Raw genomic sequence first — 27774 nt, 5'->3', positions numbered from 1 at the left:
ACATATATACACTACCAAATGTAAAACCGATAGCTAGTGGGAAGCAGCCGCATAGCACAGGGAGATCAGCTCAGTGCTTTGTGACCACCTAGAGGGGTGGGATAGGGAGGCGGGGAGGGAGACGCAAGAGGGAGGGGATATGCAGATATATGTATAGGTGTAGCTGATTCACTTTGTTATACAGCAGAAACTAACACACCACTGTAAAGCAATTATACTCCAATAAAGATGTTAAAAGATACAAAGGGCAAGATCCAAAGCCTGACCCAGGGCTATCACGCTACGCGCCCCCGACAGCATGCTGGGACAGGAGAGCAAGTGGTCAAGCCACTGTTGCCAATGACCAGACACTGTTCTTGTACTTGCGGCGGGGTGGGGGGGGCGGGGGGCAGGTGATAAAACACAGTGTTTCTAGTTACAACACATAGTGTTGCATCTTTATTCTACGTCTGATCATAGCAAATCTCACAAAGCCAGACTGCAGCCAGGCAGAGTGCCACATGGCGACAGGCAGCCAGAGGAAAGGAAGACCATCTCTTCTGTTGCAAACACTCTGGACGGAAAGCACAGCCTTCTCGCTAGCCTACCCAGAGGCACTGAGGCCACATTCCCATCTCCAGGCCCCAGGGACATCTCTAAAGGGTGACTCCCATTTGGAGCTTCCAAAATCCAGGGTACCTCCGGGAACCAGTCCTGGTTCCAACAAGTCATTCTGAGTCCAGGCTCTCCCACTGACTGCTGCATCTGGACCTGGCGTCATGGCAGCTTGAGGGCTAAAAAGGGGCCTCAGGCTGGACCACAGAGCAGCCCAGGGGGTCCCGGGGCTCAGGACCGTTGATCCTTTCTGCGGAGCTTGTGTCCCACCTGGGAGCCCCGCTGGGCAGCTCTCACCAGGCCTTTGAACTGTCCCTGCAGCTTCACCTTCTTCCTGCAGGGACAAGGATCAGAAGGGTCACGTCTCGTCGAGAAAAGGCAGCCCCCCTTCCCATAACATCAAAGGGTGGTGTCCCCACCCCAGCACCAGCAGGAACAGGGGAGAAGGGGCGCTGCCAGGTGGTGTGATCCGTGCAGACCACACCCATCATGTTTAAAAGGGCAGTTCAAGTCAAGGATACTTGAAGGTGCATGCGAAAAAGTAAGAATAAAAAACCGGGACCCCTGGTGGCGCAGTGGTTAGAATCCGCCTGCCAATGCAGGGGACACGGGTTCGAGCCCTGGACCGGGAAGATCCCACATGCTGCAGAGCAACTAAGCCCGTGCGCCACAACTACTGAGCCTACGCTCCAGAGCCCATGAGCCACAACCACTGAAGCCCATGCGCCTAGAGCCCATGCTCCGCAACAAGAGAAGCCCGCGCACTGCAATGAAAAGTAGCCCCCGCTCACCACACTAGAGAAAGCCCATGCACAGCAACAAAAGACCCAACGCAGCCAAAAATAAATAAATAAAATTAATTAATAAAAAACCAGAAGAGACTTGAGCAATCGAGTGGAGAGTGTAACGAGCACAGCCCTCACCCCCGACCCTGCACACGCCGTACCTGCGGTTGAGCTTGGTTTTACTGAGGGGGATGTAGGCGTAGGGGTCGAGCCGACCTTTCTTCTTCATGTCACCCTTTGCTTTCTGCTCACCCAGAGAAACAGAGTCAGCCAGGAGGGTGGGCTTCTCTTTCCACCCTTGCCCCTGACCTGACAGGCTGAATCCTCCCTTCCCTTCATTCTCTGCCTCAGGTGGTGCCAAAGAGCTTCTGCAGCCCTGGACAGCCATCCAACAAGGCCTGGACTTCAGGTGCTAACAAAACCTTTGTGTACCCCTCAGTGTGGCCTCAGGCTGGCTCCACAAAGGTGCCTCCCCAGGGCAGTGATGGTCACAGCTGCCCCGCACTTCCCCAGAGACTCTGCCAGGAGAGTCCTTGCCCCACCGGCAGCTCTTACCTTGGCCTTGTATTCGGCCCCGGGGGTAGCCTTCTTGGCCACAGGGCGATGGATGCCAGAGCCTCCCGCTAGAGGGGGAACACAGAGGCCATGAGTCAGGCAAGGCCAGGGCAATCGGGCAGCCTTCTCCCCGGAGAGCTGCTGGGGAGATGAGTCACAGCCAGGACCGAATGGTTGTCCCCTACCAACAAAGGACAAAGACCTTCCTCGAGAAGGGACTGTCCAGCAACTTGACAATTAGACCACTGAGCTCCTCAGACTGACCTGATCCAGAGACCTACCAGTGACCTCTGGAAACACATATATCCTCGACTAACATAAAATACCTCACCCTCTCCAAACTAAATCTGCTCCATTTGTTCTGGGGAAAAGAACATAGGCTTTGAAGCCAGACAGACTGGGGTTCAACTCCCAGCTCTAACCGCAGGCAAGGCTCTTAACTTTCTGGAGCCTCTTAAGCTCATCTGTAAAATGAGGCACTAAGGCTTGATCTCATTCAGGCTTCACACCAAAACTGTGAGTTAGAAAGGCAGCTCTTATCCCATCGTACAGATGTGAAAACTGCGGCTTCGAGAGATCGAAGTGCTTCCAAGGCCAGTGTTATTTCCAGCCCGGACTTCCACACAGTCATGGATGGAATCACATAGTGCCGACTAGGGAGGGCTCTCTTAGATGACCCAGATGAATCTCCTTTAAAGGTGAGAAACTAGAAGTCAGAGAGGCAGCGTGACCAGGCCAAGGTCACACAGCTAAGAGCAGCTGGCCAAGCAGTCCTGAACCCAGGCCTCCTGCTGCATCGTGTGGTACCACTGCTTCTGCACCACACCATCTCAGAGCAGAGGAGGTGAGCTGGGCCCTGGCCTGGGGGGCCACAGAACGAGAAGGAGCCCTGAGGCACTCCAGATGGGTGAGGATGCTGTGGGGCTCTGACAGCATACCTGCTACTGGCATCAGGGACCTCCCGCAGGAGCCCCTGGACCTCCAGATGCAGAGCAAGAGCTCTGCTTCGAGGGCCTGGGGGCAGGGGCCCTGCGGGGGCTGCCTTGGGGGAAAGGAGGCAAAGGTGAGGCAACAGAGGCTTCTCCTGGCTTTGGGCAGCCACCTTGGTACCTCTAGCAGCTACTCTGGGGAAAGGAACAGCCTGGGAGCCCAGAAACAACTGTACAGGGGAACTCCCTGGGCAGCCCTCCCAACTGCCACCCTCAACATAGGTCAAATCTGGCCTGACTCAAAGCCAGAAAAGAGAGGCAGACATCTCCCAGGAGAAGGGTGGGCTGCAAAAGTCTCAGGAAAGCCTGGGTGGGTGGGGAAGAGATGGGGCTCAGGGGCTCTCCAGAAGGGCTGGGGGTTCTGTGCACAGATCTCCTAACCCCCAGGCTCTCCCTCACCCACAGACCCCCTTGGTCCCCAGCCCAGTCTTATGGGACATATCAGCCAATCTTTGCTGGTGCCAACTGAGTACAACCAGGCCATGCAACCTCTTGGCCCTGCCTGCAACACACCCTGCCTAGTGCAGGTGACAGGGAACCTGCTGCAAGAGAGGAGAGAGGAAGCCTCACCTTGGTACTGAGGGGGCACCTCCAGCTCCTCACTGTCAGCCTCTTTGTGCTTGAGCTTCTGGTGCTTTTTCTAGAAAGAGGTAACAAGCAAAGTTCATAAACAAGGGGACACGATGATACTCACTAATGGGAGCCGCAAAAGGAATTGTAACCTGCGTTAATAGAAAAGGTTCTCTGCCAAGCACTCGATCCCCCGTACAGATGAGGACACAAAAGCTCAGAAAGGGCAAGTAACCAGGCAAGGCCACACTGCTCGGCAGCAGAGGCGCGGCTTCCAGCCCAGGTCCTCACTGCAGAGCTCATGTCGGCTGCTCCACTGCTAGGCCTCTCCACGCTGAACTCCCCCAACAGGGCTACAGCTGCCCGTCTGGGCACCTTGACCTCAGTTTAGCCCAGCCTTCCTAACGGGGATGAGGTCCTCAGCCTCTCTGGGGAGAACAGCTTTAACGGTACTTCGTCTCACATGATCTCCACTGCACCCTCCCCATTAGTCAGACTCACTGATCTCTGACTAAGTGCAGGCCCTGGGGATACAGGGGACAAGACCCATTTCCTGTGCTCCCGGGGCCCTCAGGCAGGTGGGAGACCCCTGCTCAAGTCAGTCATTACGGTCGCTCAACAACGCTACCGTCTCCGGAGTTGTATGCACGAGGCAAATGCTACCCGCCAGGCACCGTGCTGGGAGCTCCAAGAGGGAGAGGTGGGCCTGACAGCAGCCCAGTCCACCAGGAGATCTGAGCCCGGAAACTGACAACCAGGCAAGGCGGAGGGCCGTTGTGTGGGGAGACCTGAGCTCGCAGGGCTGGCTGCCCCACAGTGTCTCTCCCACATTGCCCGGGAAGCCTGTTCCAGTTGCACCCTGGCATTTTATGCTCCCACGACTGAGGGCAGAGGAGTGAGACTAAGCAACTGTTATGCAAAAAAGCCCCCAGGGAGGGCTTCCCTGGTGGCGCAGTGGTTGAGAGCCCGCCTGCCGATGCAGAGGACACGGGTTCGTGCCCCGGTCTGGGAAGATCCCACATGCCGCGGAGCGGCTGGGCCCGTGAGCCATGGCCGCTGAGCCTGCGTGTCCGGAGCCTGTGCTCCGCAACGGGAGAGGCCACAACAGTGAGAGGCCCGCGTACCAAAAAAAAAAAAAAAGCCCCCAGGGATCCCAATGGCAGGTGATGGATGCCATGAGCCAACCAGGAGCGTGGCCACCCTGGGACCCTCTCGGTGCCGTGAGACAAGGTGCCCCAGCCCTGCTCTGCTGACCTGGGGGCCATCCTTCCACAGCCGCCGTCAGTTCCCCTGGCCAGGAACAAGGGTAGGCTGCAGAGGGACTGCAAAGCCCCCTGTGAGGATGTGCTCAAGGAATCTGGCAGGCTTCAGCCAGAAAAAGATTTCCAGGAAAGATGTAATAATGATGATGATGGTGACAACGATGAACAGCCACCACTTCCTTAGTGTGACTAAGTGCCACACATTTTACATATAAGCTGGGATTTGAGTTCAGTCTGGGGCCGGAGACATGCACTTTTAACAACCCCTGTGGCCTCGGGCAGGCTGCGGATGATAGAGAGTCCCTACCTCCTGGGAGGATTAGTGAGGTGACACATGGGGCCCTCGGCACTCCTCAGTGGTGGGTGCCCCTCCCCCAAGTGGAGCCGGCCCCTGGCAACATGCAGGCCGGCTGTTGCCTCTGCTGCCTGCACAGCACATGCCCTCGGTGGAAAGACAAGGGACCGTCTCTTTCTTCCTTCAGCTGGACAATACAGCCAACACCGAAGGAGGCACTGGGTGCTTCAGAGGGAGCCAAGCTCTCTCCACACCCCACAGAGGGTCAGTCGTGACATTGCATGCCCTGGGCTGCCTGCCGTGTGCCACCCCGAGGCTCCACTGAGCAGTGAGGAAGCAGGGCAAGTGAGTGTGTGGGAGCGGGGAGACGGCGAGAAGCTGTGAGGCCCAAGGTTTAGGTCTAAGGGCCCCGGCCCTCCAGCAGCAGGAATTACTTACACTCCTGATGCCCACGTCTTCCATCAGGTCAGCCATCTCTTCATCCTCCCCTGGAGCCAATAAGAAGAGAGACCTGTGAACACTCAGGGAGCACCCCTGTCCTCCCAAAGCCCACACAAATTTCAACCTGCCTCCTCCCGGCTCATCAGGGTGCAAGGGCTGCCAACTCCAGCCCCAGAAGACCTATCCCGTGGAAGATAAGGCCCCTGGACGCTGCCCCTTCCTCCTTCCCATCCTGGGCCCCACGGACGACAGCCCCTCAAGGAAGCAGTGACCTGACTTCTAAAGTGAATACAGCTTTTGTTGAGACTCTAAGAAAGCCCCAGGTTTCCTGGGGAGCCAGGCATTCCCGCAGCCCCACATACACTCCACTTTGCTGGGAAGACTGCCCTATTCCCCTGCTTAAAAACCTTTCCCTGCATCTGTGCTAGGCATTGTGTGGCGATATAAAGAAGTATGAACCAACAGAAAGCATAGGCAACAAAAGGTAGATAAACAAAAGATAGATTAGAGTCCATTAAAAATGTTAAACTTGTGTATGTCAAAGGACACACCAACAGGATGAAAACGCAGCCTACAGGATAGGAGAAAGTATTCGCAAATCATACGTCTGATAAAAAGTTAATATCCAGAATAAATAAAGAACTCCTATAACTCAACAACAAAAAGAAACCACCTGAGATGCAAGAGGGAGGGGATATGGCGACATATGTATACGTATTGCTGATTCACTTTGTTATATAGCAGATGCTAACACAACAATGTAAAGCAATTATACTCCAATAAAGATGTTAAAAAAAAAAAACCAATTCAAAAATGGGCAAAGGACTTGAGTAGACATTTCTCCAAAAAGATAGACAACAAACATGAAAACACGCTAAACATCACTAATCATTAGGGAAATGCAAACAAAACTACCATGAAATACCACTTTACACACATTAGGATGGCTACTATCAATGAAACAGAAAACAGCAAGGGTTGGAGAGGGTGTGGAGCAATTGAAACCCTTCTGTCCTGCTGGTGGGAATGTAAAATAGTGTAGCCACCATGGAAAACAGTAGGGCGGTTCCTCAAAAAATTAAAGACAGAACTACCATGATCCAGCAATTCCACTTCTGGGCATATACCCAAACGAACTAAAAGCAGGATCTTGAAGACGTATTTGTATATTTATGTTCATAGCAGCACTATTCACAGTAGTCAAAAAGTGGAAGAAAAAAAACCAAAAAAAAATGGAAGCAACCCAAATGTCCACTGATGGATGATGGACAAACAAAATGTGGTCTAGATATACAACAGAATAAGGCAAGCCTTAAAAAGGAAGGAAATTCTGACACAAGCTACAACACGGATAAACCCTGAGAACATTATGCTAAGTGAAATAAACCAGACACAAAAGCACAAATACTGAATGATTCCACTTACATGAAGAACCTCGACTCATATTCAAATTCACATTCATACAGACAGAAAGCAGAATGGTGGCTGTCAGGGGCTGGAGGAGGGGGAAATGGGGAGTTGCTGTTTAATGCGTACAGAGTTTCAGTTTTGCAAGATGAAGAGCTCTGGTGATAGGCGGTACAACAATGTGAATGTACTTCACGCTGGTGAACCGTACACTTAAAAATGGTTAAGATAGTAAATTACATGTTACGCATATTTTACCATTTTTTTAAAAAAGCTACCAGTATATTTAAAAAAAAAAAGAACTTTGAAACTGATCAGCTGGAGGGAAGACAAACTGAAGTGAAGTCAATCAACAACCAAACGTCATAAGAAGCGTGTGACTAAGTACGGAAGCCTGGCAGTCCCTGGGCTTGTCGGGAGTTCTGAGGGAACACGGCTGAAGCCAAGGGCCCATGCAAAGGCCACAAAGAAGGACTTGCACTGGATCTGAAAGAGTGGAGAGGGGCTGGGAAGGTGGGGGCAGGGGGCAGGGGGCGGGTGGGCATTTTTAGCGTCAGGGTTCCATGCGCAAGAAGGGAGCAAGGAGGTCTTCCCTGGTGGCGCAGTGGTTGAGAGTCTGCCTGCCGCTGCGGGGGACATGGGTTCGTGCCCGGGTCCGGGAGGATCCAACGTGCCGCGGAGCGGCTGGGCCCATAAGCCATGGCCGCTGAGCCTGCGCGTCCAGAGCTTGTGCTCCGCAAGGGGAGAGGCCACAACGGTGAGAGGCCCGCGTACCGCAAAAAAAAAAAAAAAAAAAAAAGAAGGGAGCAAGGAGACGGGATACACTGAGGGTGAGAAGGGGACAATGACGAGGCCAGATCTGGAAACAGTGTCACCACATTTATCCCCAGCACCTCTATATGCTGTTCAGGTCACCATTTCATCTTCACTACAACCCTCTGAAGTAGGTATTGGTATTACACCCGCTTTGGAGTGAGGAAACTGAGGCACAGAGAGGTTAAATGACTGTCCACAGTCACAAAACCAGTAAGTCGGGTTGCAGGGGCAGCAGTGACAGCACTGGTTGAGTGGCTGCGGTGAGCAGGCGGTGAGAACCAAAATAAAGAGGAAGACATAAAATTTAGAAGACCCAGGCTTTTGTGATCTTACGTGATATGTACAGAGATACGTGAATACAGAGATAAATGCAGAGGGAACAGGAAAGACGAAATGGGACTTGGAGATGTTACACCTGAGCAGCCCCTGGACAACAGGAGACAATGACTCGGGAGAGTCTGGCTCTTTTCACCAATAAATAAGCTTCCAGGCCTCAGCCAAGTTTACGCTTGGAATAAAAAAACACAAACATTTTCAAAAAGGAGGAGGACAAGCAAATAACCAGAACAGAACAGAATACAATAGAAGAGAGATTAACAGAGTGTATCACAGATGGTAAGAGGAAGTACTACTGCCTTTTGAAAGTTTTGTTTGAATTATGGAAGTACTGTATAAATGGCTGGGTTACACCATAAAAAGATTTCTCAATGTGGTCAAAAGAGTTTGAGAAACAAAAAATTTGAGAAAGTTGCCCGCGATACAAGCTCCTTATATCTGTTTTTACCTATGTTTCCCCCCAGAATGGTCGCTGAGTGAACAAATAAATGAGTGGATGAATGAGCAAATGAGAGCAGCCCTGGCCCAGGCCAGCTGCAGCTCCTGAATGGGCAGGTGGCCCCACCTTTAGCGCCTTCCTCTTCCTCCATCTTGGCGTCGCCATCCTCCTCCTCACGGATGATCAGCCGGCCGTCGGCGCTCACCTTGAAGCCGTGGTCCTTCTTCTTGCCCCGACCTGGCCCAGGCTGGGTGGCTGGCGGGGCAGAGTCGGGAGGTGAGGAGGTGGAAGGCCCGTCCTAGCCCGCTCACACCCTCATCAGAACCGACGAGCCTGGGTCTGTGACTGGATGAGTGCCCGCGGCACTGTGATGTGCATGTGTGGGAGGCCAGGGTGCCCGCAGGCCTCCCCAGAGGCCACTCCGCTCCTAAAGCTGGCCCAGGGCAAGCCTGTCCCCTGTGCCCACGGGCCAGCCGCTTCTTACTCACCCAGGACTCGCTGGGCCACCTTGGGGTCCAAGAAGTTGAGGGGCTCATCCCCGCCACCCTCCTTCAGCCACGCGCGGCCCCTCTGGCGGGCCAGCCTCTGCTGCTCCTTGCCCCGACTCCTCTCCTCCTCTTCGTCCTCCTCGTCCTCCGAGTCAGCCAAAATCTCCTCGATGCTAAGGACAGACAAGCCCCAGTCAGGGCGCTCCAGGAGAGGGAGGGCAGCTGGGCACGGCCTGGGCAGGCTTCGGGCCAGGGGAGACCCGGCCCCCAGCGTCCCGCCACGGGTCTCACCTGTCGCCTTTGCCCCGGAAGGGCTCCTCCTCCTCCACCTCCTCTTCCGCTGCGGCCTGGCTCAGGGCCCGCTGTTTCCTGGCCCGGGCCTCTGCTTTCCGGATGTTCACCAGGACTTTCTGGTACTCCTCTGGTAGGAGCTTCCTCACCAGCTCGAACCTGAGGCCGTAGAGACGGGCCAGTGAGGTGCCCGGGCCAGAGAGCGCTATCCAGAGCGAGGTGTCCAGCCAGAGCCCTTCCAGCCCCCCAGCCTGGCCCCTTCTCGGCAGCGGTTCTGGTGGGACTGGAAACCCCTCGACCCCTCCCCTACTCCCTCCCAGTCAGGGCACAGACCCGAACTTGCGGATGAACTTGGTGAACAGGTTCCGAAGCTTCATGCGGAAGTGCCGCCGCATGTCGTCCGAGAGCTTCCCGATGGCTCCCATCTGCAGGGCAGAGCAGCGGGGCCTCAGGGGGAAGATGCGCCCCCTCACCCTGTCTGCCCCCCACACCATGGGTTTCTCCTGGTTCCACGAGTCCCTCCTACTGCCCTGCATGAATCTCTGGCTGGACCGCACTCCAGCCTTCGTGAGAAACACGTGGCCAGCAGGTATCATCTGCAGTGTCCCTCAGTGAGGCTGGTGGTGCAGGGCCCCCTCGATCCTTTGAAGGCTTGTATAAACCCTAGTCACTCCAGGACAGGTCACCACTCAGGCCGTCCTCCCCATCGCTGGCCCCAGTTAGGCGGCAGGGTTTGGCAGGCAGGGGCAGGCATCCTGACTCTCATCTGCCCCTTCTCACTTTGACCCAACCCAAGGCCAGATGCAAAGATGACAGGCAAGAGGGACCTAGAGCCCTGATGCGATTCAACCCAGCTGGAAGTGGGAAACTGAGGTGGCGGGTGCAGTGGACGGAGGGCTCACAGGACAGTCCCAGCTTGCTGCACGCCTTATGCCCAGCAGGAGGGGGCCAGGGACCCAATACCAGAGGGCTCTTCAGGCCCTTCTGCAGCCCAGCAGGGGCATCTAGAGAAGCCTTCTCAAACCCAGAAGGTCACAGTGCAAGAGGGAAAATAAAAAGGGAGGGTTGGGTCCCTTCCGAGCGACAGCCCAGAGTCGCAGTTCTGTTCCCAGGACTGTTCTCACTAGCACTGTGACCTGGGAAAATCTCTGGCCTCAGTTTTCTATCCGTAAAACAAGGGGTGGCCCTACCCACCGCCCCCTGCCCTGCAGAGCCCCTGCTGCTGTGGAGGGGCTGCGGGGGGTGACAAGTGGCAGCCTGGGTGCTGTGCCCTTTACCTCCACCACTGGTCTCTTCCAGGGCTCCTGCATTACCTTCTGCTGCACAAGACAGCGTGTAGCCAGAAAAGTGTTTGAAGCTGGCTGGCCTCAAGGCTCACTGGGTCTCTGCCGGCAGCTCGCGGGCCACTATGCCACTGGCCGAGGGGAAGGGGACACTCACCACCAGTTGCACGTGCTTGGCCAGGTGTGCCATGTCCATGACGACCATTGACACCTTGATGAAGCCCAGTGCTGATCTGACCACGTCGCGGGTACGGGAGGCCAGGAGCAGGCACACATTCTCCAGCAGCTGCTCCATCGTGCTGGCCCCCATCAAACCTGTGGTGGCCAGAGGGCCACTGTCAGAGACACCTGGAACCCCACCCAGACCTAAGACCCCTGCCGCGTCACAAGAGTGGGAGCTGACACCTGGGGGACACTTCCAAGTGCCTGGCACGTGTCTAGTCACTTTCTGCCAGCATCTCCTCTAGTCCTTCAGACACCCTGTGAACAGGTGCTGGTTTTCTCCTTCATTTTAGAGATGAGAGAGTAAGGTTCCAGGAGGTTCCTAAGTTTGTTCAAGGTGTCACATGGCTGGTAAGAGGCAGAACCGGGACGAAAATCTAGGCGTGGGACCTAACCTCCTCCGACCCACTCTGAAAGCGGGATGCGGGCAGCTGTGGGATGAGGAAAGCCGAGCTGGGCAGGAGAGGAGGCGGGAGGCGGTCAGGCCTGGTTCCAGCTCTTCGTCCTCCCTCCCAGGACCTTTCCCTGTTTCAGTAGCCACCCTGTCCTGACCTCCTGGGCATTTTCCTACCCCGAGGGCTTCCCAGGCCTTCAAGGAAATAGCGTTTACCTTTAAACTCGAAAAGGAGGTGGGTCAGGGCCAGGATACTGCAGCTGACCATGGTCACAGCGCCCACGAGACCGGGGTAGATCAGGACGAGGTAGCGCTGCAGGGCCTCTGGGAGGGCAGAGAGCAGGAGCTGCCCAGGGCAGAGCCCACCGTGTGCGCTGCATCGTGGGCCCAACCGGAAGGGGGGCTCCCACCAGAGAGGAGCAGCCCGCCCAGGGCCACTGCCCGGCAGCTCCCTCTATCTTTTCTCTCTGATGGGTGAGTGCAGGGTGCCTCCTCACCCAGGCCGGGAGCACAGCGCCCACCCCAGCCCCATGCCACCCGGGCCTCACCTGCTGGGTCTGGGCCAAACCGAAGGAAGGCGTGGCCCATCTCCACCAGCAGCGCAAAAGCATTCTTCCGAGCTCCCACCGACACCTCCTTGGTGCAGAGGATCACCTGCCCAGACAGCCCCGTTAGCACGGGCTCCCCAAGCCGGCCACCCCAGGGTTGGCAGTCTGAGGCAGAGCGGACGGGTAAGGGCACTCACGCTCCCAGACAGTGAATCCAGCCCACCCCCACTCCCACTACTGCCCTCCCCGATCCTGGTAGGCCTTCAGGAGCCCCATTCCAAGGAACCCCAAATCACAACACACTCCCCTCCCGCACCCCGCACCTCCGGGACGAGGGCGCTGATGAACTCCTCGTGCTCGGCGGAGAGCTTCCTCACGATATGTATGAGGCACTTCAAACGGGGCTGCGGGACAGGGGGACAACAGTCAGGACCCTCAGTGCCACCTCCGCCCCTGAAGTCGCTAAGCGTCTCCACGCTGGTCCTCTCCTGGTGTTGCTCGTCCCCCCTAGGGCAGAGCGGGGCCCCTGGAGTCCGCACCCTCTTGGCGGGCGAGGAGGTGCTCCGTAGCGAGTCCAGAAGGGTCTTCTTCAGGTCGTCCAGGTGGCTCTGCACGAAGCGGGCGCCAGGGCCCTGGGGGCTGGCGCACACCTCCTCCAGCACGCGGTAGGCCTTCTTCTGTACCCCATGGGCCTTGCTCTGGGAGGGCGTATGGTAGACAGGGGTGGGTGAGAGAGGGGGCTGGGGAGCCCCCCACCCTCACCTGGTCCAATAACATGCACAGAGCAGCCACGTGAGCTGTGACTGGCCCTGGGGGGGACTCAGAGAAGCTGGCCCTGCCCTCTGGAGCTCGTGACATCCAATGGGAGGGCAGGGAGAACACAGGTTAGTGAGAGGCTGATTCTGGGCCAGGCAGGGGACGCTGAGGGGAGTGAAGCCTACCCAGCCCTCCATCCCTTCCGCTCCCCGCCGGGACACCTCTCCCAAGGTTAGGTGACTCTGCCCTGGACTTGTGTGTCTGCCTGCACGTTCCACCAGAGCACTTCTCACGCTGTTGGGTAACTGCTTATTATACTGTTGCAGTGGTGACAGTTTTCAGAAGGTCACGCAGGCCTGACTTTTGCCTGGTGGTTAGCCACAGCATGCAGGGGCGAGCATGTCAGGCAGGGGACCCAGCACGTGCAAAGGCACAAAGGGGCTGTTATATCTGGAACCCTTAAAAGCAGCCTAATGAGGCCGGAGTGGCAGGTTTGCTCAGAGGGGGATGAGGCTGGGTAGGATAAAGATCAGGCCAGGCGGTGATGGGCCTAGTGAGTGAGTCAGGCCTCGGCTCTACAAGAGGCATCTTAGCAGGTGAGGCCCAAGCATGGCCGTGCATTTCTGTCACTCTGGCACCTACATGATAGAGTACAGGGCTAGACAGATACAAAGGGCAGCCATGCCATGAGAAAGCAGATTAAAACCCGATCCTGGGCAGCAGCAAGGCATGGAGACAGGGCCCACGCACCCCCCCAGGTGTGGGCGTGAGGGGCTCCCGGCCTCCACGGCTCACCTCTAGGTAGGGCCGGATGGTGGAGTACAGCTTGCTGATGGCGGCTTCATCAGCGTGGGGAGCCAAGGCCACGACCAGGTCCAGGACGGACAATCTGCTCAGCAACAGGAGACCAGGGAGGAGCTTAGTGGAGGCTGGGGAAGGGTATGCACTATCAGTGTCCTCGTGTCTACTGGGTACGGGGGAGGTGGGAAAGGTCAGGGTGAGGAGGACAAGGGGCCTCGAAGGAGCCCATGAACAATAATCACTGCCTGTAACCTAACTCAGCACTCATAAGGTACCAGCACTGTTCCTGGCGCTTTACATGTCTTAACCCCTTCAATCCTCACAGCAACTCTATTGCAGGCATTATCATCATGCCCATTTTACAGATCAAGGCACAGAGCAGAGTAGATAAATAACTCAACCAAGGTCACAGCTTATAAGGGGCAGAGCTGGGATTTGAATCCGGGCAGCGTGTCTCCAGGGTCCTCACACTTCCCTAGCAGACTACGATGGTGCTCCAGGATGGAGGAACTGGTCAGGCCTCAGGGTAGAGCTGGGACATTCAATATCTCAAGACTTTCCTAAATAATTCCAGACAGATACACAGAGCTTCTGCTAGACATACTCTCTAGCTCCCTGGGCTGCCCCAGCTCAAGTGGGGCACTTACCTGGTGAAGTCAGAGCTAGCAGGGTCCAGCACCTTCTCACTGGCTTTTTCCAGGAAACCATTCACCAACTGGCAGCCCAAAGGGATAAGGAGGGAGTTGTTCAAGAGAAAATACACAGCAGCAGCAGGTCACAGATTTGCACCCTCGTCTCTTCCCCCTCCTCTCCTCCCTTTTGAGGAGGCTCGAGCCCAGCCTACTGCTGGCATATGGTCCCCTGTTCTTCTGGGGGCAGAGGGCCAAGTGAGCCATGGTGGGTAGGGTCTTGACCTTTCCAACACCCCAACCCAACACTCACCCACCGGAGACTGTTCCTCCCCCTCCTCTACCAGGTCACCTGAGGCTCAGTAATGGTGAGGTAAGTTTTGATGGTTTCCAGCACGGCCCGGCGAGGGGCCGGGGTGTCTCCAGCTGCAACGGGCTGCCCGTACAAGTTGAACAGGATCGGCAGAAAGTTCTTCGCAAAGCGGCTCACTTCAGCACGGTCGGCCTCTGGCAGGAGGACCAAAGTTTGCACAAAAGGGCCAGGAGATGACCCTGCCTCAAAGGCCATTGTGGTTGCAGCCCAGAGGCATTCTTTTGGGGGACCTGTGACAGGGTCATGGGTTTGGGGCTTTTCTGGGACAGGAGAGGCTGAAGCCAGAGCACAGAGGACGAGGGGCCACCACAGTCTATGGGGCCAGCCAAGTGCTAGCCCCACGTAAAGGCTGGACAACTCCCAGCAGCTGTCAGTACACTGAGAGTAAAGAAAGAGAAGGGGCCGTTTTCAGCATCCTACTAACTCCTCGGGTCCCCAGTGGACACTCAGGTCCTTGAAAAGGATTAGCGGTGGCTCAAGCAATGAGCTGGACAGGCAGGGTCAGGGGACTCGCACCATCACAGCCATCTTCCACCAGCCCCGACCCCAGAGCCCACACGTACCCGCCTCACAGCCCTTGGTGATGAGGGTGCGCAGGGCCTGGCACACAGTGACCCTCAGGTCTGGGCGCTCGCTGATGGCCGTGCCCAGCGTCCGCGCCAGCCCTTTGAAGGCGGTGGCCACATCTGTGGGCCTCGTGCAGAACCCAGGCAGGAGGGTCCAGATCTGGGGAGGGAGGGGATGATGGAGGAGAGTGACGACCAGCAACCTGTGCCCACCTGTCCTCCTCACACCCCCCAGCTGACCCCTTACCTGCCACTGGAGCGTGTCGTAGATCTTGGACTCCACTGTGCTGCCTGCCTGGGCCAGGTCCATTGCTAGAGTGACACAGGACACAGTGTGACACTGGGCACACTCCTGACTGACAGGCCTCATGTTTACCCAAACCAAAAGCCCAATGATGAGGACAGGAATATGGGCGATTCCCCTGCTCCACAGACGAAACATAACACTTATTATTAAACAAACACTCGTTTGTTCTAAAAAAATGAAAAGACCTATGTAAAACAGAAAGCGACATCTCCCCACAATCTCCCCCGCAAATCTTCCTCCCCATTTCTGACCTTCTTATATTTCTCCAAGCACGTGCACACTTTTAAAGACGTGAAAAGGATTGTCTTATAAATATATTGTTCTGAAACCTGGTTTTACTTGAGAATAAAGCTGGTAACATTTATCAAGCAGTTTCGACATGGCAGCCTGTGTAATGTGCACTTACGTGATTATTGCATTTAATCCTCACACCATCGCAATTATCGCCCTCATTTTACAGATGATGAGCAGACCCAGGGGAGTTGAATAAACTTGCCTGAAGTCACCAAACGGTGGAGCAGCTGAGCTGAGCTTTCAATCTGATCTACTCAGCTCACCATGGACTAAACACGTCCATTCCCCTGTCGGTCTCTTTCCTTCTGTACAGTGAGCACTCTGTGTCCCACGGTGGGGCTTTATTATGACTGACTTCATTGGAGCCCCACTGAGGGATGTGTGGGCTGTGTCAGGACTTTTACTTGGAACATCTTTGTATATATAAATCGGTGTGTGCTTGTCTAATTATTCCTCTGGTGGGAGAAAAGGCCCGTCTGCCTGCCTCGGGGCAGGGGTGCCTGGCCACGCCTCGGACCCCGCTGATGACGGCGCTCAAGCACTGGCTGACCACCTGCTCGGCCCAGGGAGGCTGCCGAACGTCCTAAGGCTGGGGCGCTGGACCAGGAGCCCTTCCCGACCCTTCCAGTGAGGCTCCAGGACTGTGGTGGGCCCGTACCTTTCCTCTTCAGGGTGGTAGCCAGAGGCAGGAAGTAAGCGGTAAAGAAACCAAGTCGAGTTTCCCGGACGTGGTCTCGGATGACGGGCAGCAGCCAGCTCCGAGGGAAATCCAGAGTCTCTCTGGGAGGAGGGAGGGGAAGCGCGGTGAGGAAGGGGTGACGGCCTGCAGCTGTCTCCCCATGGAGCCGAGGAACAGGACAGGTCCTGCTCTGGCCGCCCCCACTGACCCGCACGGCACGTGGAGACGTCAGCCGAGGGGGTGGACACCCTCCCAGCGGAGAACAAGCCACGTGGCTCTCCTGGGGCTGGAATGGAAGCCAAGCAGGGCTGCACTTACTCAGAGCCATCAATTTCCAAAGGCACAGCCTCTAAAACCACCTCGGGGCCCATGCTGGCCACGGCAGCGCCCACTGCGCGGTCCAGAGCTGCCATGTGGGGGGAGTAGGGGGAGAGGCGCAGGTCACACAGGGACTGGAGGCACTGGAGCAAAGAGACGCGGGTCAGACATTAAGACGGGCCTGCAGCACAGGCACCCGTGGCTGAGGCTGGGCCAAAGTCTCCAAGAGGACGAGGTTGGGGGCGTGGGGTCAGGTTATGCTCTCGCCAGAGGTCACAGACCATTAACCAAATTCAACTCCTGGATGTGTTTGAGCCTTCCTCAATGCCCCAGGATTTGAAAAGAAATTCTGTATTTGTTAGTAAAGTGTAAAAATCAGGAGATTTCATATACAAACGTAGATATCCGGTTTATCTTGAAAACCGGGAAGGTATGGGAAACGCAGACCCACAGTACAATTAGTATAAATTAGCAGGCACTGCGGAGCAGCTGCCCCTCGAGACCAGAGCTGCCCCCTCTGGTTCACTACAGCCCCTCAGAGCCCCTCTGCAAGCCTCATTCCTTGAGAACCTCTCACAGGAGCCAGGTGTTGCCAACCTAATCTAGTGGGGCCCGGGCCAGGCCTCTCAAGGAACGCCCTACCCTTGGGGAAGGCCCCACGAGGCCGTGAGCTGCTCCGCCTGCTGGTGAGGGGTCTGTGCCCTGTCCTCAGGCTCCCACCTGCTCCCTGAGCTGGAGGTGATTCCTGAGCCTTAAATGGTTTACTCTGGGCTTTGGTAACCTCCCTGGGACCTAAGGCTGCTTAAAGTACTATGCTCACCTGTTACAGAAAATTTAGAGAATTAAAAATTAAAAGATAATAGATAGGGGTGAGGGAGAATCACACTGGTTCCCTGTGAGTTTCAAAACCATCAACTCCAGCTAAGACTAGTGAGAAGGCATTAGGCGGTGGGGGGAGGGGTGGTTTTAGCCCTCTTCTCGTTCCTCCCACGTTGGCCCAGTCGCCTTCCTGGGGACACAGTACTGGGCACCTGCAGTGGACCCTGGCAGTGGGGGAGTAAAGCGCAGAGGTAACGGAGACACATGCCCCTCTAGCAGCCCCAGCCACCTCCTGCCCCGGCCCAGCTGCTGCCCCAGTCACCTTCCTCATCACAGGATGGGCCTGTCTCCCACACGCCTCAAAGAAGACACACAGCAGCTGCAGCACGGAGCTCCATGATGCGTGGAATCTGTATGTCAGGCCCTCCTCCACTGCCCTGCCAAGGGAGTGGGCAGTCAGGGCCGTGGAAGTCCATGGCCAGCACCAGGAACTACAGACCACGGCAAGGGTGAGGCCCCAGGAAAGGCCAAGGGGGAGAGCTAGTGTTTACCAAGTACCCCCTGTGCTAAGAGTTTCATTTATATAATCCTCACACTTCAAAAATCAGCTGTGAGCTAGGTTATTTGTTCCATCCTCAGATGGGGAAACTGAGGCTCAAAGGGACTAAGTAGCCCAGCAGTGTCACTCTTCTAGTGGCCAAACTGGGCCGCCAAAGCCCGTGTTGTCACTGTCCCATGCTTTCTCGGTCTGACCAGTGGTGGGAAGATGGGGTAGGTACAGGTGGACTGGGCAGAGGAAGAAAAGCCACAACAGTGGGGAAGCCCGGCCGGCTGCTAGCCCCTTCCGGCCCAGTCACGCTGTGGTCAGCTCATCTCTTGAAGTCGAGCCCCAGAGGCTCTAGGCAAGAATGGCCTAATGTGGGGAAAGGGGTGAGCTGGGGGTGGAGCAGCTCTATTCCTCAGTTTTCCAGAAACTTCATTCCAGGTGTATCCAGAAGAAACAGGCCTATGTCCTCATAAGGAACAGAACCCAAAGCATCACACCTTGGAGCTGAGCAGACAGACCCAGAGGAAACACCAAAGATCCTAGCCTCTTGGTGCTCTGAAGCTCCTCACTGGCGGCTGGAAGGGCCTGGGTGGTTGGAGGCCGGTCTGTGAATGGCTTCTCTTGTAGGCATGGAGGGCAGCACAGCACATGAGTAGAGTGGATTCTGCGGTCAGGCTGCCACTTACTAGTTGAGTGACCTCAGCTTTCCCAGTCTGTAAAATGGGGTCAGCACCTATCTCCTAGAACTGTAAGGACTACCAGTAATTTCTGGTATTTATTGGAACTTAACTACGCACCAGGTACTGTTCTGAGAACTTTACATATATGACCTCATTCAATCCACACCTCCATTAGACTGATGTGGACCCTGAGGTGTTGAGAGGTGGAGGAACTAGCCCCAGATGACGGGCCCCCAAGTCCACACTCATGAGCATGACACCATGGCACCTGGAGTGTGGCCAGTGCTCAAACCGACAGCAGCTGCTCTGGCAGTGTGCGCAAGGCCCACCACAGTGACAAGAGGAGTACCTGTCATCACGAGGAACTTTCTACAGGCACACCTTATTCCCTCCTCACGCAGAGGCTGTGTTCTCACCTGAACATCTTGGCAACATACTGGGCAGGGCCTGAGGCCGAGGAGGTCACGGAGCCGATGTCAGCCATGTGGGGAGCGACACACTCCTTCAGGATCTCCTGCAAAAAGAGGCCACAGCTGTTTGGGCCCAAAACAGCCCCCCAGTGCCACTCAGCCTTCCCAGGTGACTGCTTCCTAAAGCTTCTAGGAAGCTCACCCCCACCCTGAGAACTTCCTCCCCGGGACACAGCTGGAGGCCTGGGGTGAGCTCTGGGAGCTCTAAGGCTCTCTGCTTCCCTCGCTAAAGCTGGGCTGGGGGCTGAGGTACCTGAAGGCACTGGGTGGCAGCTGTCACCACCTGCGAGTGGGGGGAGAGGAGGCAGGTTGTCGCAGTTCCAAACAAGCGAGGGAGGTGGCCCAGTCCCAGGTCCCGATGCAGCCTGTCAACACAAAAGGCTTCTGTGGGGTCTGGCCGCTGAGCCTGCGCGTCCGGAGCCTGTGCTCCGCAACAGGAGAGGCCACAACAGTGACAGGCCCGCGTAAAAAGAGTGACTGTTATGACAGAGACACAAAACAGAAACTGGGTTCGCAGGACTGAGGATCCCAGAGGAGGGGACCATTAACCCAGGTGGGGAGTAGGGTGGAGCCGCAGAAAGGGGATGATATCCTCTGAGAAGTAAACCAGCTGCACAGCCGGCGGGGGTGACAGGAATCAGGATGGCACTCGGGCCCCACCTCTTGGTGGGGAAGGTGCTCTCGGCCGCCTTGCTGCTCAGCTCCTCGGAGCTCTGGCAGGAAAGGCGGCAGCCCTGGCTAACACAAGCTGTGCGACCTGGCCCCGCCTTCACGAACACAAGAGGTGGTCTGCACACACTCAGTGCAGAACCACACCTCCCCAGAAAGCCGCACCCCCTCCAGCTTCCGGCTCATGTCCCTCCCATCTGTACCGCAGTGCAGGGGGCCTGGCTGGAGGACAAGGGACCGCCCTCCACCGCATCCCTACCTAACCAGGTTGATGTGGGCTTTCTCCATGACCTTCAGCCAGGCCAGCAGGGGTTGTAAGTCATTCTCGCTGGGAACGTAGTCGTACAAGGCCTAGGGGCGGGACAGGGAATAAGCAGGTGACTGAGCAAGTGTGTTCAGCAGCAGCCCAATGACACGACCCCTTCCCATCCCTAGGCAACAGCACGTCCCCGTGACTGTCCCGTCCCAGGGCCTGCACACGGGGCCCCCTGCACTCACAGCCCCGTTGGCCTTCCTTTCCCTGCTCAATGAAGCCCTTCCGCTTCTGCTTCTATGGGAAAAAAGTCTCTAGGAGCAGTCAAGAATAACTTGGGTCACACAACCCTTTGTGAACCTGACAAAAGGCAGAACCCTTCTCCGGAAAAATGTAAGTGAGCATATACACACATTTTGCAATTTGGGGGGGCTTTGTGCCCCCTTCCCCAAATCCACCCAGAGATCCCTAACACTGAGAACCTTTGCTCAAGGTACCTGTTAATACCATGAGACCATGCTGAATGGTTTTTTAGGTTAACTACCACAAAGTCAAGAGTCAGGGCCCCCAGCTCCCGTGGACACTGATGTGGCTTTGGTGGCCAGTCTCCTGGCTGCCCGTCCACCTGACTCCTACACAGGGGCGGCCCAACCCGGCCCATCCAACCTCGCTCTGCAGACAAGTAACAGGGCCGCCCCCCAGCACAGCCATGTCCCCGTCCCCTCATCAGGCCTCACCGTGATGATCTGGGCGTTGAGCTCTGCTGGCAGGGTACCCGGGCTTGGCTTGGCATGGAAGAGGCTGTGAAAGGCCTGCATGGCACAGGCTGTCACCAGCTGGAGAGGACACGGAGGCTTAGTGGGGAACCCACCGCAAAGCCCACGGTGGCCCTGCGTTCCTCAATATCCCACTCCAGCCGGTGGGCTTGCGGGGACTTGGGCCCCCTGAACCTCAAACATGCCTCCTACACCTGACACTCAGAGAACTGCTGCTTCAGTAAGTCCTGGCAGCCACCAGGAAAAAAAATGATTTAAACAAGAACAACGGAGAAATGCGAACAAAATGTTTTTTTAACATAATGGGCTAAAAAAGCAGGCTACGAATCGTTGGCACACTATAATTATAGCTGTATTTTCACGTTTTTATGTGTTTGCTTACCTAAAAAGAAAATGTCTGAAAGGATACACGGCAAGTTGTCTGTGTACTATTTATCTTAGGAAATGAGACTTGGAGGAAAAAAGAGACTTCTATTTTTTTACTTTATATACTTCAGAATGTTTTTTTTTCCTTTTAAACAATGATCATGTTATTTATATAATGAATGCTTTAAAATACGTATGTGAACAAACAGTATAAGAGAATACATAGAGATTAACAGAATTGTGCCAGCATATCAAATGCAAGGGATCGTTTTTATGTATTTTTAAAGTTGTCATACTGACGTTATTACGTATGCAAAAAAAAAAAAAAAAAGAGACAGAGAGAAATAACCGTGTCTGTGGCTGGGGTAGAGCTCAAGGTAGGGGGAGGACTGATGCTTTACCAGCCCTGCCATGGTTCCACCCTCTCCCTCACCTCATCTCCCAACAGAAGATGCCCAGTCTATCCGACACCAGGGATGAGATGTTGTCCCTGGGTGTAGCTAAGAGCAGCGCGGGGGCCAGGAGACCCTGGCCCCTGCTTTTGGCCTGAACAGTGAGTTTCCCGAGTGCCAGCACCACGGGCCTGGGGTCTGAAGCTCTGCCCTCCCTCCTCCTCGGCGCGTCCCCACGCGCTGGGGCCCAAGCTTACCACGTGGCTCAAAGTCATGACCCGGAGAAGAGTCTCACTGCAGCTCTTCACCAGGCTGTCCGGGAAGCAGGGCAGCAGGTCCTTCAGCAGGGTCAGCATGTGCAGCGTGGTGGTGGCCTCCTTGGAGCCTGGTGGACAGAGGGCAGCTGAGACTCCAGCCCACTCTCTGCAGCAGGCCCTGCCCCCCGCCACCCACTCTCAACTGCGCTTCCCCACCTCCAGACTTCTCGATCTCCTGGATGCAGAACTTGGCAGTGGACATGGCAGCAGGGTGATGGGCAGGGGCCTTTTCACCAAACATGAATTCACTGCCCTTGAGGACGGAGCACACTCCATGCTGGGCAGCCTTCCGGATCTGAGGGACAAGGAAGGGGGACAGGGCCGGGTCAGTGTTCAACCAGCAGTGTGTGTGGTTCTCATGACCACCAGTAGTAAGCATTGATCGCACACCTCCTACAGGACCAAGGACACGCCTGGGGCTGCGTGTGTGTGGACTCCTGGGCTGCCGAGTAAGACAGACCTCGCTTTCCATTCCTGCTCTTCTGCTAACTCACCAACTGGCCTTGAGCAAACCAGACCACCTAGTCTCTGAGCTTCAGTATCTCACCTTTACAACACGGATTCCTTCATTCATGCAATTATCCAGCAATATGCAGTGTCCACCAGTTCAGCAGTGAACCAAGAACTCATTGGGAGGTAGGAAATAAAGAAATGTACACCAGAAGGTAAAAGTACTTTGCAGACAATAAAACAGGGGCTGTTACTTTTTATACGGCGATCAGGAAAGTGTCACTTCAGTGACATGACATTTCAGCAGAGACCTGAAGCAAGTGAGGGAACCACTGGAGGGATACACAGGGAAGGAGGCATGAGCCTGCCTGGGATCAGAGCACTTAGCACAGGGAGTGACTCTTACGACTGTTACACGTTCCCGGCCCTAAATTTCAGAAGGAAGCAGAGTGGCCAAGCACAACTTACTGGGCACCTACTACAAGCCAGGACCTGCAGCAGGCCTGTGGGGAGCACCAGAGTGTCACCGTGACCTTGCAGCCAAGTTGTTATTATCATCCCTATTTTACAGCTTGGAAACCAAGACTCAGAGAGGTTAAGTAACTTGCCCAAGGTCACAGCACAACCAGTGAGTCCAGTATTCAACTCAGGTGTGTGTGACTCAAAGCCCCTCTCCAGCCCACTCTCCTGCCACTGTAACTAAACACGTCACTGACCAATGAGGCAGCAGAGACTCAAATGGGCCTGACTGTGACCCTCCCTCCTGTAGGAGGAGCTAGCAGATAGGGCTTCAGGCAGGAGGAGAACCTCTGCGCAAGAGCCCAGCGCTCAGGGCGACCTCCCCAGTCCACTCAGCAGGCCAGGCCCAGCCCGGTTACTAGAGTGGCTGCCCCCTCCCACGTCCTGGTGCCCCACGGCCTCACCTTGGGCTTGGGGTGCACAGTGAAGCTCAGCAGCCCATGGTACACCTGCAGGGTCACGGGGTAGCTCCAGGCCTCCAGGTCCTGCTTCCGCAGAAGGGTGGCCAGGCAGGAGAGGACCTTCAGAGGAGAGGCAGTCTCTCAGCTCCACCTGCTTCAACCAGGTGGGAAAGACCCCGGCTTCTCACCAACTCCAGAAAATGCCAAAGGGCTTTCTGAGGGTCCACAGGGTGCCTATACCCCTCCCAGGGAGTGTCCAAGCTGTAGCCAAATCAGATGGGCTCTGGAAGACGGCAGGGGGACACCGAGACCCAAACACTGACCCATCGGAGGGCAGAGGTGGAGCCACTGCTGGCCTGGGCTGACATGATATCCATGAAGGCTTTGGAGGCATCAGAGAACTTCTTAGTGAGCACAGGGCTGGGCACGCTACAGGGAGAGAAGAAAGAAGGTCAGAAGACTAGAGGGGCCTCTGAGAGCAGCTGGTCTGCAGGAGAAGCTGGACAGAGCGGGGCAGCGCTGGCCCAGGCACTCCGCGAGCCCACCCTTTCTGACACCCAGTTCAGTGCGTTTCCATGGCACCTGAGCTCCCTGCCTGCCCCACCTTCTCCACAACCCGCTCTCCACTACCCACCAGCTGGGCCCTTATAAACTCCCCCAAGTCCTCTCCCCACCTGCCCCCTGGCTGCAGATGCCCAGACATCGTGGCTCAACACTCCACCCTTACCTCCTGCCCCACTCGCTGCACAGGGCTGCCCCTGCCCAGGCCCCAGTACTCGCACTCTGTCCTGTAACATCCCAGGCCACCCCGGAGGCTGAGCCAGTAGAATGCCACCTGATACTTAGCATTTTTTGTTCCTTTTAATAATTCCCTGGTCCTCTTCCTCCCTTCCACCCCCACTCCCTTCTTCCCCCTATAAGGAGCCAGGACTCACCGCTTCAGGACGAGGTTCAGCAGGTAAGCAACAGCGGCCAGAGACTCCGTGGACTCCACCGCTTCCATTGTTGTCATCTGAGGCCAGACCATGGGGTGTGAATGGGAAATGTGTCACGCTGGGCAAATGGGGTATGCGGGCACCGTGTGCCCAGCAGGACGGTTATGACCAAGAACGCTGGTGTCAGAGGTTCAAATCCCAGCTCCACCACTGTGACTTTGGACTAGCAACTTAACTTTTCTGTGACTCAGTTTCCTCATTTGTAAAATAGGGATCATAAGTTGTTGTGAGGTTTAATTGAATTAATATATATCAGACATTTAGAACACTGCCTGACACATTATGAAAACCATATAGTGCTATCTGCTTCATTAGTCTAGAGCAGAGGTTAGGAAGCTTTTTCTGTGAAGAGCCGGATAATAAATACTTTAGACTTTGCAGCCACATATGGTCTCTGCTGCGTATTCTTCTTTGTGTATTTTAACTATCTTGTAAAAATGTAAAAACCATTCCCAGTCCTAGGGCTATACAAAAACAGGCCACGAGTCAGATTATGCCCATGGGCTATATAGTTTGCTGGCCCCTGTTCCACAGCAGTGGTTCTCACACTTTTACACCCTTAAAAAGTATTGAGGATTTGCCCAAAGAGATTTGGTTTACAAAAGTTATATCTATTGATATTTATCATATTAAAAATTAAAACTGAGAATTTTTTAAAACACACAAATGTGCAAGCACAATTCTATGAGCTGTCAAAATGTCATCAGACATCACGTAACTTCTGGAAACTCCGGGGTACGGTCATGGGAGTGAAAAAGGTAAATGATGATTTAGCATTATTATGGAAATAATTTTGACTTAACCAACCCCCAAAAGGGTCTTGGGAACCCCCAGACTACACTTTGAAAACAATTTTACTAGAGAATCCCCTGGGCGTAACTCAGTTTCATGGATTAGGAGAAAAAAATAAACGAGAGTAGTGGATTTTGTTTTACAAGAATAATGTAGCAAATCCCACCAGGCTTACCAAGCCACCTGAGAATAACTGAAGCGCTTTCACCTGTTTAAGGCTGTCCTTCTCTACCCCCGCATGCAGGGGCCCCTGCCTTCTCCTTATAGCCTGAATAACATGCTACTCCGAAAGCCCGCCCACCTGCAAGTCACACCCACTCACCAGGGCAGCAAAGTACTCAGTCTCTGTCTCCTTCCCACCCTGGGAGCGTATCACCTCGGTGACAGCAGCCAAGACAGCACAGATCTGCACATGAGGGAGAAGGTACCTATGACATCTATTTCCGATCAAACCCCACCGCAGGGTAGCCTCTTCTCCTTCCTCCTTCACAAATTATTCTCCTGATAAAGCCCAGAGCAGACAAGATGAGCAGCAGCCAGAGCAGAGCCAGGGGAACACACACAGGGCCCAGCAACAGGAAAACTCACACATCTGCCCAAAACCCACCTCTAAGGCTCTACCCCTTATATATGGAAACACCTGCACAAATGTGTAAACATTCAAGCACAAGTGTTCACTGCCGCAACCAATTGGAACAATAAAGCAGCCATCAACAAGGGATTAATAATGTACTCACTGTATAATAATGACAAATTCAAACACTATGTAACTATTGAAAATAATGGTGAACAACTACATAGATTAACTCAGAAACACTGATCAGTGGCGAAAAAAGTTGTAGAATAGTATATATAAAATATAATGGCATTTCAGTAAACCTAAACAAAATGTGGGTAAAAAAGTCTACAACGGTAATTTGACAAGAGGCCACTGAGCACTTGAGATGTGGCTAGTGTGACTGAGGAACTGCATCTTAAAATTTGTAAATTATTTATATTTAAAAACAAATACTTTATCCAGTTATTGGGAAACAGATTTAGAACTACTTGGGTATATGAATCTACTTTTGCAACTGTAAGTTTTATGAACTTTAAATACAAATCAAGTATTGCCAATGAAGATTTAGCCTCCAAATGGAGGTGTCAGACTAGATTTTGAAGACTTAGTACGATAAAAATAATGCAAAAACACCTCACTTTTAAAAATATTGATTATAAGTTGAAACAACAATATTTTGGGTATACCAGGTTAAATGAGATATATAAAATTAAGGTTAATTTCACTTGCATGTTTTTTACTTTTATTTAACATAGCTACTAGAAAATTTTAAATTATGTATGTGCCTCACATTACATCTCTTTTCGACAGCTTTGGTCTAGAAAAGTACTGTTACTGTTAACAGTAACTACCACAAAGGAGTTAAGCTGGGAGAACAACTTTCATATTTTATTCTACTCACCTCACTTTGTTATCATTTATAGTTTTGACATTTTTTCATTTAAACAATGAAAATATATGTATATATAATTTATAAACTAAAAAAGGTAAATAACATTTAGGTCTTGTTAGATAAAACATTTTTTAACCACTGTTATTCAGTATTAATTTACTCAACAAATGTTTCCTGAAAACATTCTATCAATATATAAAAAGGCCTGTGTTAAGTATAGTTGAAGAGATAAATGTTTGCAAAAAATGTTTTGGACATTTGAAAACTGTCAGGAAAATACCCTGAGGGACTTCACACTTGAGCCAGGAAGATGTTCTTAGAAAAAGCAGAAAGTGGAACCTGCCCTAGGAGGGGTAATAAGCAGCAGACACAAAGGGTAGGAGGGGTGACACATCATCCAGAGATTCCACCTGTTGTCACCGGACAGCAGTCAGCTGGCCTCCCCTCACTAGCCTCCGGCTGTCCTGAGAGTCCCCCCTACCTCCTTGTGGGCAGCCGAGCTGGACTCCCAGAAGCGCTGCACTTTGCTGAAGGTGACGTTTGTGCAGTCGGAGAGGCCGCTCAGGAAGGTGCCCGAAGACTTCTCGGTGAGAGCTGGTCCCACCTCTTCCTCTTCCATGGCAGTCTCAGGGGCTTCGCTTTTACCCAGACGCAGGGATCCTGACTGCAGCTCATTATGCAACTTTACCGCATCAACTGTCAAGTCGCTCTTTCCTGAGAACCGGAGGCAAAGGGTAAGGCCCCCAATTCTTACCCGAACCTCCTTTTGGCTAAGAGAACAAGAACTACCCCTAGGAAACAAACAGGCGGAGTCCAGGCCCCCAACCAGTGAGGCTAAATTCTGAACGCGGTCTGCCTCAGCAGTCCACTGTACACCTAGAACTTATCAGATTCAGAAAGGGAACCCGGTGGGAGTCGGGTGGGGGCTGCAGTGAGGGGCCTGGGAAAGAGATGAGGGTGAAAGCGCTTTGTAAAGCGCCACCACGGTTAACTACAGGCGTGAGTACTGACTGATACTCGTGGTACCCTAGCCAAGTCATCTCCCTCCTGTGGAGTCAGTTTCTGCATCTCTTAAATGGGAAGGGTGGACCTTTACAACAGGCTCCAGATCGGACATTTTAGGAGGCGAAAGGTCCGATGCTTGGGCCCCACGGCCTGCAGAGAGGCTGAAATCCATTGAGACCCAGGCCCACCCAGAACACCGCCGCAGGCGGCGCTTGGGTCGCGACCCTGCTACCTGAGGGCCGGCTGAAGAAGCGGCTGCGGGCGGCCTGGCGGTGGCGGGAGATGGCCGGGTTGCTGTCGCTGCTGTGGCCTTTCTTCCAGCGTTTCAACTTGGCCGAGACCCCGGAGGGCAACTTCCCCGAACGACCCATGTCTACTAAGCCGGGGGTGAGCTTAAAGGACCGGGTTCCAAGGACCTAGAAGCACACGCAGGA

At 54.3% G+C, this 27774-nt stretch overlaps 1 protein-coding gene across 1 annotated transcript; it reads right to left on the bottom strand.

Annotated features, from left to right (window-relative positions):
- Positions 1-372: 372 nt before the first annotated feature.
- On the bottom strand, positions 373-27774 carry RRP12 (ribosomal RNA processing 12 homolog). Its single transcript, XM_079899404.1, has 34 exons — positions 27573-27774; positions 26817-27049; positions 25207-25290; positions 24033-24109; positions 23421-23526; positions 23101-23217; positions 21884-22022; positions 21668-21795; positions 20614-20712; positions 19883-19974; positions 19208-19319; positions 18901-18998; positions 17580-17694; positions 16439-16581; positions 16100-16221; positions 15088-15152; positions 14838-15000; positions 14254-14408; positions 13920-13987; positions 13267-13360; positions 12255-12413; positions 12039-12119; positions 11716-11821; positions 11384-11491; positions 10709-10866; positions 9602-9693; positions 9269-9427; positions 8978-9150; positions 8616-8744; positions 5489-5538; positions 3494-3563; positions 1935-2002; positions 1541-1623; positions 373-928 (listed from the first exon to the last, which is right to left on the bottom strand). The coding sequence occupies exons 1-34, from the start codon at positions 27709-27711 to the stop codon at positions 826-828; spliced, it is 3888 nt and encodes a 1295-aa protein (XP_079755530.1). The 5' UTR covers positions 27712-27774; the 3' UTR covers positions 373-825.

The sequence above is a fragment of the Stenella coeruleoalba genome (genome assembly GCF_951394435.1).
Source record: "Stenella coeruleoalba genome assembly, chromosome: 16".
NCBI lineage: Eukaryota > Metazoa > Chordata > Mammalia > Artiodactyla > Delphinidae > Stenella > Stenella coeruleoalba.
This window is presented reverse-complemented; position numbering and strand designations above follow the sequence as displayed.

Coding starts and splice junctions, on each gene's coding strand:
- RRP12 (XM_079899404.1), bottom strand. CDS start 27,711: ATGGGTCGTTCGGGGAAGTTGCCCTCCGGGGTCTCGGCCAAGTTGAAA. Junction 23,527..24,032: donor CTGAACCTCGTCCTGAAGCG/GTGAGTCCTGGC, acceptor CTCTCCCTGTAG/CGTGCCCAGCCCTGTGCTCA. Junction 14,409..14,837: donor CACCAAGGGCTGTGAGGCGG/GTACGTGTGGGC, acceptor TCCTCCTGCCAG/AGGCCGACCGTGCTGAAGTG.